Raw genomic sequence first — 11,734 nt, forward strand, 5'->3', positions numbered from 1 at the left:
CCTTCAGAATCGAGGGTGACTTGCTTCCATTCTGCCTCGATTGTGTCTGAGGTGGCTATAACATGCAATAGGTTCGAACAAGGAATACATGGAGTTGTGGGGAAATGAATATCATTAGTGCTTGCCTGACCCATTTTAATTTCATTAACTCAAACTTCCAAGTCTTGCCTTTGCAAAGCCAGTAAGGATTTTGTGCCTGGAAGATAATTTTGCCATGTGTTTCCGTATGTAAATTGCTGAACATTCCACTGTGATTCACTATAAGATGGTGCAAATACAATGTTTTGTTGCTTACCTGGTAAAGTAATACAGGATATGTGCATATCCTGTAAATGAAAACAGAGCACTTGTCACATTTAGTGTTTTTTGTCCCATTTCAAAAACTCAAAATTAATTTTACACTTTTTTTTCCTCCCAGGGTGAAAATCCAATCTACAAGAGTGCAGTGACGACTATTGTCAACCCAAAATATGAGGGAAAATGATGGATTTTGTGCATTTTCTTTGTGAGGGTTCCTTTTTATTTTATTAAAACTATGGATAATGGGGTTTTGGGGGGTTTTTTTGTAGTCACAAAATAGCTTTAGATCACTTTGCAGTGATTTACTAACAAATAATGTAAGTTTTTTCTATACAGATTTTGAAATGTGTACATTATGTGTAAAGAAAGATTGGTTGCTTTTTTTAAAAAGTTTTAATTTGAGGAGGGTGGGAAACCAGCTTTAGAGTGGAATATGATTGTTTCAGTGAGAGACAACTTAGTTTTTAGTTGTTTTCCCAAGGATTTTGGCTTTCCAAAGTTCCTATGTAAATTGTCTCAAAAGTATTTTAAACCTGGCAAAACATTTCAAAATGGCAAAAGCATCATCCTTATTTAATATGCCAAAGGGAATGATTTGGATTCACTTCTACAGTCCTTTACACACACAGCTTGTGAGATTTCTGTAGATGTCCAAAATAAATCTCTTCTATTTTTTGGTAATCACTTGAAACAGTGCATTTGTCTGGCTGACACACTGCGACTTATAAAACCCACATCTGCATTCTCTTTGTCGTCTGTTGAGCACTCTTTTGGTTAGGGCAATTCAGCGAAAATACATGCTGTTTATTTTTGAAGCATTATATGTTAAACATGTAGCAGAAAAATATATTTGGCATCATGCATACACTACGCTGCCAAATGTGGACAACTTTATTTAAAATTGTAAATGGCTTTGCCAAATCATGACAGATCAAACTTAGTTTTTTTGAAATTAGATGCAAGCCTTTGTTTGTATGTAATTTTGCAGACCTTTTAATGTAAGTATTTTTCTGCAACCACTAGTCTTCGGAATTTTTTATCCGTGTACATGGCCATCACTTCCATTTCGAAGCAGGTTCTCATAGATCTGTCCAAAAACTCAATGGTCCCTCATGTTTAGTAGCTATTAGTACTAATAAGGTGAAAGCAAATGGTAACTTGAATACATATTAAATACAGCTGTTCGCATTCATTCTGTCCCAAGTTGTGACCTACTTCATTTCCATCACGTTCTTGATTTAAAGTGCCTTTTATTTTAACAACGTTTTCACTATTTCCGTACACTTGAGTTATTTATTAAATAAATGACTTTATAAAAATATTGGTACTTGTCTAAGTATTTTACTGCCTTATTTATTTTGTTTCTTCAGTTTGCCATTATTTACAAATTTACTTATTAAGGTGATTAATGGGAACATTGAGTTTTTTCCCAAGAAATTGACCATTTTCCTGCGTGAGAGGAACCAGCTATTTCAGGAGTAAATGATTTGTCAAGCATGGTTTTATGGTTTGCATTTCCATTGACCACTCCTGAGCATATGTGTACATAGCAGAAAATGTGGAATTTACAAATTAGGAGCAGGAATAGGCCATTCGGCCCTTGAGCCTGCTCCATTATTTGATAAAATTGTGGCTGATCTGATTATCACCTCTACTTTCCTATCTGCCCCCGTAACATTTGACTGCCTTGTCAGCCAGGAATCTATCTAACTTCGTCTTAAATATTCAGCAACCCTTCCTCCAAGGGAAGAGAAGGTCACAGACTGTGGACTCTCAGAGAAAGAAAATCCCTCCTTATCTCAATGTTAATTGGGAGACCCCTTGTTTTTAAACTGTGCCCCTTAGTTCAAGTTTCTTTCACAAGGGAAGCTGTCCTCTCTGCATCCATCTACCCTGTGAAGTCCTCTCGGGATTTTACATGTTTCAACAATATCACCTCTCCTTGTTCTAAACTCCAATGGATACAGGCCCAACTTGCCCAACTTTCTTCATAAGACGATTCATCCAAGGAATCCGTTGTGAGCGTTCTATACATTGCTTCTAGAAACAAAGAAACTAGAAGCAGAAGTAGGCCATTCGGACCTCAGAGCCTGCTCCGCCATGCATTCTGATCATGGCTGATCATCAAATTCCCTGCCATATCCCTTGATTCCTTTAGCCCCAAGAGCTATATCTAATTTCGTCTTAAAACAGACTTTGGCCTCAACTACATTCTATGATGGTGAATTCCCCACATTCACCGCCCTCTGGGTGAAGAAATTTCTCTTCACCTCAGCCCTAAAAGGTTTACCCCTTATCTTCAAACTATGACCCCCCCCTCCCCCCCCCCCCCCCCCCCCCCCCCCCAAATTCTGGACTCCCATACCATTGGGAACATTCTTTCTGAATCCACCCTGTCTAACCCTGTTAGAATTTTATAAGTTTCTATGCGATCCCCTTTCACTCTTTTAAACTCCAATGAATATAATCCTAACCAACTTAGTCTCTCCTCATATCACAGACCTGCCATCCCAAGAATCAGCCTGGTAAACCTTCACTTTACTCCCTCTATAGCAAGGACATCCTCAGATAAGGACACCAAAACTGCAGGCAATACCCCAGGTGTGGCCTCACCAACACCCTAATGCAATTGCATCCATCCTTAAATAAGGAGACCAAAACTGTGCTCTAGATGTTGTCTCATCAATACCTTGCAGCAAGACTTCCATAACTGTGTATTCCATTTTCCTTGCAATAAACAACAATTGCCTTCCTTACCACTTGCTGTATCTGCATGCCAACTGCTTGTGATTCAAGTGCCAGAACACCAAAATTCCTCTGTACCTCAAAAGTGCTGTAATTAAATTATCATTTAAATAAGATACTGTTTTCCTATTCCTGCCAAAGTGGACAAGTTCACATTCTCCCACATTATACTCCATCTGCCGATTTGTCCATTCTGTTGACTTAACTAAATCCCTTTGCAGACTCTTTGTGACCTCTTCACAACTTACTTTTCTACCTATCTTTGTGTCATCAGCAAATTTACCAGCCATACATTTGATCCTTCCAAGTCATTAATATAAATTGTAAATAGTTGAGGCTGCAGCACTAATCTTTGTTGCATTCCACTGGTCACACCCTGCTAACCAGAAAATGAGTCATTTATCCCTACTCTCGATTTCCCATAGCTAACCAATCCTCTGTCTGTGCTAATATGTTACCCCCTACATCATGAGCTCTTGTTTTGTACAGTAACCTTTTGAGGTGGCACCTTGTCAACTGCCTTCTGTTAATCAAAGCACTTCATGTCTCCAGGCTCCCCTTTATCCACATCATTAGTTGCTTCCTCAAAGAACTCTAGTCAAATACGATTTCCCTTTCATAAATCAAGTTGACTCTGCCTGATATTACAATATTCTAAGTGCCCTGTTATAGCCTCCTTAATAATAGATTCTAGCATTTTCCAAATGATAGATGTTAGGCTAACTGGCCTGTTATTAGTGCTTTTTGTCCCCCTCACTTTTTAAATAAAGAAGTTACATTCACTATTTCCCAACCTGATGGGATCTTTCCTGAATTTAAGGTATTTTGGGAAATTAAAATCAACTGTCTCAGCCGCCATTTCTTTTAAGACCCTAGGATAAAGTCCATCAGGACCGGAGGACTCATCAGCTTTTAGTTCTAATCATTTTCTCAGTGCTCTTTCTCTGGATGTTGCAATTTATTTTCAGTCCCTCCCTTTCACTTCTTGATTTACAGTTATTTCTGGGATGTTATTTGTATCTTCCATAGTGAAGACAGACACACCCACCATTTCCTTATTTCACATTATTAGACTTGCTTTCCAGAGATCGAATGCTCATCTTAGTTACTCTTCCTCTTTTTATCCACCTGTAAAAACTTACTGTTTTTGTATTTCCAGCCATCTTTCTCTCATACTCTTAATTTCTGTCTTTTTTTATCATTCTTTGCTGATTTACATATTCTGTCCAACTTCTGACCAACCACAAATCTGAGTCATACGCTTTTACTTTCAATTTGATGTTATAGAACCATAGAAAATTACAGCTCAGAAACAGGCCTTTTGGCCCTTCTTGTCTGTGCCGAACCATTTTATGCCTAGTCCCACTGACCTGCACTTGGACCATATCCCTCCACACCCCTCTCATCCATGAACCCGTCCAAGTTTTTCTTAAATGTTAAAAGTGACCCCGCATTTACCACTTTATCCGGCAGCTCATTCCACACTCCCACCACTCTCTGCGTGAAGAAGCCCCCCCTAATATTCCCTTTAAACTTTTCTCCTTTCACCCTTAACCCATGCCCTCTGGTTTTTTTCTCCCCTAGCCTCAGCGGAAAAAGCCTGCTTGCATTCACTCTATCTATACCCATCAAAATCTTATACACCTCTATCAAATCTCCCCTCAATCTTCTACGCTCCAGGGAATAAAGTCCCAACCTATTCAATCTCTCTCTGTAACTCAGCTTCTCAAGTCCCGGCAACATCCTTGTGAACCTTCTCTGCACTCTTTCAATCTTATTTACATCCTTCCTGTATCTAGGTGACCAAAACTGTACACAATACTCCAAATTCGGCCTCACCAATGCCTTATATAACCTTACCATAACACTCCAACTTTTATACTCGATACTCTGATTTATAAAGGCCAATGTACCAAAGGCACTCTTTACGACCCTATCCACCTGTGACGTCACTTTTAGGGAACTCTGAACCAGTATTCCCAGATCCCTCTGTTCAACTGCACTCTTCAGAGTCCTACCATTTACCCTGTTCGTTCTTCTTTGGTTTGTCCTTCCAAAGTGCAATATCTCACACTTGTCTGCGTTAAATTCCATTTGCCATTTTTCAGCCCATTTTTCTAGTTGGTCCAAATCCCTCTGCAAGCTTTGAAAAGCTTCCTCACTGTCCACTACACCTCCAATCTTTGTATCATCAGCAAACGTGCTGATCCAATTTACCACATTATCATCCAGATCATTGATATAGATGACAAACAACAATGGACCCAACACCGATCCCTGCGGCACACCACTAGTCACAGGCCTCCACTCAGAGAAGCAATCCTCCACAACCACTCTCTGGCTTTTCCATTGAGCCAGTGTCTTATCCAATTTACTACCTCCCCATGTATACCCAGCGACTGAACCTTCCTAACTAACCTCCCATGAGGGACCTTGTCAAAGGCCTTGCTGAAATCCAGGTAGACAACATCCACCGCCTTCCCTTCATCCACTTTCCTGGTAACCTCCTCGAAAAACTCTAATAGATTGGTCAAACATGACCTACCACGCACAAAGCCATGTTGACTCTCCCTAATAAGTCCCTGTCTATCCAAATATTTGTAGATCCTATCCCTTATCACACCTTCCAATAACTTGCCCACCACCGACGTCAAACCTACTGGCCGATAATTTCCCGGATTTCTTTTGGAACCTTTTTTAAACAACGGAACAACATGAGCCACCCTCCAATCATCCGGCACCTCCCCCGTGAATACTGACATTTTAAATATGTCTGCCAGGGCCCCTGCAAGTTCAACACTAGCTTCCCTCAAGGTCCGTGGGAATACCCTGTCCGGTCCTGGGGATTTATCCACTCTGATTTGTCTCAGGACAGCAAGCACCTCCTCCCCTTTAATCTGTAACGGTTCCATGGCCTCCCTACCAGTTTGCCCTATTTCCGTAGACTCCATGCCCGTTTCCTCAGTAAATACGGATGCAAAAAACCCATTTAGTATCTCCCCCATCTCTTTTGGTTCCACACACAGTCTACCACTCTGGTCTTCAAGAGGACCAATTTTATCCCTCACTATCCTTTTGCTCTTAACATACCTATAGAAGCTCTTTGGATTTTCCTTCACTCTGTCTGCCAAAGCAACCTCATATCTTCTTTTAGCCCTCCTGATTTCCCTCTTAAGTAGCTTCTTGCACTTTTTATACTCCTCAAGCATCTGATGTGTTCCTTGCTGCCTGTACATTTCATACAACTCTCTCTTCCTCTTAATCAGTGTTACAATCTCCCTCGAGAACCAAGGTTCCTTATTCCTATTTACTTTGCCTTTAATTCTGACAGGAACATACAAACTCTGCACTCTCAAAATTTCTCCTTTGAAGGCCTCCCACTTTCCATTTACATCCTTACCAGAGAACAGCCTGTGCCAATCCACACTTCCCAGATCCCTTCTCATTTCATCAAACTTGGCCTTTTTCCGGTTCAGAACTTCAACCCGAGGACCAGATCTATCCTTATCCACGATCAGGTTGAAACTAATGGCATTATGATCACTGGATCCAAAGTGTTCCCTCACACTCACATCCATCACCTGCCCTAACTCATTTCCCAATAGGAGATCCAATATCGCATCCTCTCTAGTTGGCACCTCTATATACTGATGTAGAAAATTCTCCTGAACACATTTTACAAACTCTACGCCGTCTAAACCTTTAACAGTATGCGAGTCCCAATCTATATGTGGAAAATTAAAATCCCCTACTATCACAACTTTGTGTTTCTTGCAGTTGTCAGCTATCTCTCCGCTGATTTGCTCCTCCAATTCTCGCTGACTATTGGGTGGTCTATAATACAAGCCCATTAATGTGGTCATACCTTTCCTGTTTCTCAGCTCCACCCATAGGGCCTCTGTAGACAAGCTCCCTAATCTATCCTGCCTGAGTACCGCTGTAACATTTTCCCTGACCAACAATGCCACCCCCCCCCACCTTTTATCCCTCTGCCTCTATCCCACCTGAAACATTGGAACCCTGGAACATTGAGCTGCCAGTCCTGCCCCTCCTGTAGCCAAGTTTCACTAATGGCTATAATGTCATATTTCGTGTCTATCCACGCCTTCAGCTCATCTGCCTTCCCTACAATACTCGTGGCATTGAAATAGACACACCTCAAAAAATTATTTCCACCACACTCTACCCTTCCATTTGTGATTTTGCTTGAACTAACCTGTCTTTTTACCCCTGCTCCACTATCTGCTCTGGCACTCTGGTACCCACCCCCCTGCAAATCTAGCTTAAACGCTCCCCAATAACACTAGCAAATCTCCCTGCAAGTATATTGGTCCCCTTGTAGTTTAGGTGTAACCCGTCTCTCTTGTACAGGTCCCACCTGCCCCAGAAGAGGTCCCAATGATCCAAGAATCGGAAACCCTGCCCCGTGCACCAGTTCCTCAGCCACGTGTTTATCCGCCCAAGCATCCTACTCCTGCCCTCACTGGCATGTGGCTCAGGTAGCAATCCTGAGATTACTACCCTCGGGGTCCTGCTTTTTAACTTCCTTCCAAGCTCTTTGTACTCACTCTTTAGGACCTCCTCACTCTTCCTTCCCACGTCATTGTACCGACATGTACCACGACATCTGTCTGATCACCTTCCCTCTTTAGAACGCTGTGCACGTGATCAGCGACATCGCTGACCTTGGCACCTGGGAGGCAACAAACCATGCGGGAGTCTCTGTCCCGACCACAGAACCTCCGGTCCGTACCTCTGACCATCGAGTCCCCTATCAGTACTGCTCTACTCTTCTTCATCCCACCCGTTTGCGCTGTAGAACCAGACTCGGTATCAGAGTTCCGGCTGTCGCAGCTTGTCCCAGGTAAAGCATCTGCCACAACAGTATCCAATTCGGTATACCTGTTGTGGAGGGGTATGTCCACTGGGGAACCCTGCTCTGCCTGTCCTTTCACACTGCCATTTCCTCTCCTTACAGTAACCCAATTTCCTGTGCTCTGCTGCTTAGATGTAACTACCTCCCTAAAGCTACTGTCTATATACGTCTCATTCTCCCGAATTAGATGGAGGTCATCAAGCTCCTTCTCCAGTTCCCTAACACGCTTAGCTAGCAGCTGCAGCTGAATGCATCTTTTGCAGGTGCTGTCGTCAGGGATACCGGAGGTCTCCCTGATCTCCCACATCCTGCAAGAGGAGCATTCCAACATCTTGCCTGGCATATTTCTTTTTGCTCTGGGGAAATACAGGAATAAACTTTCTTTAGTTAGCCACAAATGGTGTGTCCTTCTCTGAGACTCTCTCTTTCAGACTGGAATGTATCTTTGCTGAGTAGCATGAAATGTTGCCATTAGTGTCTTCCGCTGCATTTCTACTGACCCATCCTTTAACCTTTCAATTTCCCAGTTCACTTTCGGCAGCTGTTTTCATGCCCATTATTTAAGATTAAAACTCTCGCCTTAGACCCAGATTCCCCTCCATCAGATTGAATGCGGAATTCAGTCATGTTGACCGCTGCCGAAGGGTTCCTTTACCGCGAGATTATATGTGGCACAAGAATTGATGAACTTGGGTCTGATCTTCCTCCAGCGTTGATCAGTATGTTTTGGCTGTTACGTATATCGCAATTCAAATAGGCCCATTGTTACAGTGACATTTGAAGGATGATTGCTCTTGTTTTCACTGCAGAGTTGTGGGAACACCAGTAAATCCAGCTTTCTTTACTCACATCATGCAGGCAATTTTTTAGCTGACAAACTGCTGAACTGTATCATCACTGGCAACTCTTGACATAGTAAGAAGTTTAACAACACCAGGTTAAAGTCCAACAGGTTTATTTGGTAGCAAAAGCCACACCTAATCACCTAATGCTACCAAATAAACCTGTTGGACTTTAACCTGGTGTTGTTAAACTTCTTACTGTGTTTACCCCAGTCCAACGCCGGCATCTCCACATCACAACTCTTGACATCACATGATATTCAACATACACACAGTATAGCACGTCACTTCTACAGGGCAAGAGCCCATAATCCCCTAAGATACGGCAACAAATTGGTTGCCTTCAGAAAACATTGATGCCTGCATGCTGCAATTGCAGTTTGCTGAACTATATTATTCATCTTTTAGCAGGGCAGATCAGGACTCTGTGAAATAGGCTCACCGTTTGAGTTGTATTGTTACTGAAGATACACAATGTCCATAGTCACATTTGTCTGAAAGCTTTCTGTTGATTGCTCGGGATGGCTGCCATTTGTGTGATGGAGAATGGCAACAACAACCCTTTGTTGCATTGGACAAGGTGGGTTGTAGTGATTCAGCTCAATGGCAAAAAATTGTCGATGTATCTGATGCTAAGTCATTTAAATTGGTAGCTCGGGTAAGATTTATTTCTCATTAAGGCTAACACTTCAGGACTGCTAACAGTGACAAAATCACAGCACCAGTATTGTTCTGTAGCCAGTTTAATTGTGGTTCAGAGTCCGTCACAAATGTAGATCTGAAAATGTCTGCAAATTCTTTCCTGCTGTGATCATGGTGTGATTTAATTTGGGTGATTCAAAGTTGCTTTGTGTACAGGCAGTTCCATTCATTAAATCTGGGTATTTTTATAGCTTATCATTCTATTGCAGGATTTATTTATTTTTTAATCCTAGTTGGTGTATTGTTCCATGACAGTAGTGTCAAAACACACACAGATTAGGAAGCAACCATGCAAGTTCTTGCAGATATTTGTTTGGGATTCACAGAACTGACCTCTCAGTGGAGTTGCCCAAAATATACCCGACTGGCCAGAGGTCAACTTTGAGTCTTTTCAGGAGAGTGTTTCTGGCGACAGGCTTATATTTTGGAATTGTTTTGGTTGTCATGTACTGAGGCACCCACTGCCTTGGAATTTATCCTAATGTTGCATTACTTGTATTAGAATTTGCAGTTGGTCTGCACTTTCTGAGGTGACAATGGAAATTCAAACTCTGAAGTTGGGTGAGGGTGGGTGGGGAAGAAAGGACGGCGGGGTAGGGGGTGATTTTATTTTTATTTTGTAAAGTGTTCAAATCCCCAATAGTGCAGAACAATAGTCAAACATGTGGAACCTTTTGTAATTTGTCTAATTTGGTTCACGATTATATTATGTGGTATCTTGATTTGGCTAAGTCAATGTAAATATTATACATAGCTTTAGAAGGTGTGAAACTTCACGTACTTTGCACATAGCCACTCCTTGTTTTGGATAACAAGTACTCTGCTTTAATTACTGGGTAAAGGAAGTCACAGTTACACCCAAAACAAGAGAAGAATATTGTAAGAAACAGTGTCTAATGTGGCCATTGCTCAACCACATACAATCATCTTATATTATCAAATTATCACATACTCAAAGCTGCAGGAGCTGTCACGGAAACTACTTTGGGCATAAAATTAATTCTGAAATTTCCAAATCGATTTCAGTTGTGTGTCCATCACACTTGAATCACGGTTATGCTTCGCAGCTCAAATAGTTACGTCTCAAATTGATTTATTTATAGGGAGACAGAAAGAATGTAGAAATTGTGGCATGAATCATGAACCATCAACCTATGTAAAACCACCAACCCATGCATTCAGTAAGGATAGGCAACAACAGCTCCTCCACAATTATCCTCAACACCGGTGCCCCGTAAGCCTGTGTCCTTGCTATACTCCTTATACACCTATGACTGAGTGGCCAAATTCCCCTCCAACTCCATTTTTAAGTTTGCTGATGTTGCCACCGTAGTGGGTCGGATCTCAAATAATTACGAGATGAAATACAGGAAACAGAGATTCTGGTGAAATGGTGCGATGACGATCTCTCCCTCAATGTCAGTAAAACGAAGGAGATATCGAATTCAGCAAGCATAGTGGAGGACATGCCCCTGTCTGCAACAACAGGGACGAAGTGGAAATGGCCAAGAGCTTCAAGTTTCTCAGTGTCCAGATCACCAACAATCTGTCCTGCTCCCTCCACACTATAGTTAAGAAAGCTCGCCAACTTTCTCAGGAGGCTAAGGAAATTTAGCATGTCTGCTATGACTCTCACCAATTTTAACAGATGTACCATAGAAAGCACCCTTTCCGGATGTATCACAGCTTGGCATAGCTCCTGCTCTGACCAAGACCACAAGTAACTACAAAGGGTTGTGAACATAGCCCAGTCCATCACACAAACTAGCCTCCCACCCATTGACTCTGTCTACACTTCCCGCTGTCTTCATAATCAAGGACCTCACGCACGCTGGCCATCGAGAAAAAGATAGAAAAGTCTTAGATCACATACCAACCGACCCAAGAACAGCTTCTTCCCTGCTGTTATCAGACTTTTGAATGGACCCTATCTTACATTAAGTTGATCTTTCTCTAGCTATGACTATAACACTACATTCTGCACACTTTCCTTCTCCCCAATGTACTCTATGAACGTTATGCTTTGTCTGTGTTAGCATAAGGAACAATACTTTACACACTATAGCAATTCATGTGGCAATAATGAATCAAAAACCAACCAATCTCATTTCAAATAACGTAAGAAATAGGAGCAGATGGAGGCTCTTTGGTCCATCAATAGCACTCGAACCATTCATAGGATCATGCATGGCTGCTGCTTATCCTCCACTCAATTTTCCCACCCAGGCTTCATATCCTCTGTAACGATTATTTGTCACAAGTAAGGCTT

The 11,734-nt window shown here is 41.9% G+C and overlaps 1 protein-coding gene across 8 annotated transcripts in view; it reads left to right on the forward strand.

The window, feature by feature from the left end:
• Nucleotides 1-1,621, forward strand: part of LOC144506843 (integrin beta-1-like) — a 94,050-nt gene extending 92,429 nt beyond the window's left edge. For all 8 annotated transcript variants that reach the window (XM_078233201.1, XM_078233215.1, XM_078233239.1 and 5 more), the window contains one exon: nt 419-1,621. Coding sequence is in view for 4 of the 8 variants with exons in the window: in XM_078233239.1 (XP_078089365.1) it covers nt 419-484 (66 nt within the window). In the remaining 4 variants the exon portion in view is untranslated. The remainder of the gene's footprint in view (nt 1-418) is intronic.
• Nucleotides 1,622-11,734: the final 10,113 nt, after the last annotated feature.

The sequence above is a fragment of the Mustelus asterias genome, chromosome 2 (assembly GCF_964213995.1).
Source record: "Mustelus asterias chromosome 2, sMusAst1.hap1.1, whole genome shotgun sequence".
In the NCBI taxonomy this organism is placed as follows: Eukaryota; Metazoa; Chordata; class Chondrichthyes; order Carcharhiniformes; family Triakidae; genus Mustelus; species Mustelus asterias.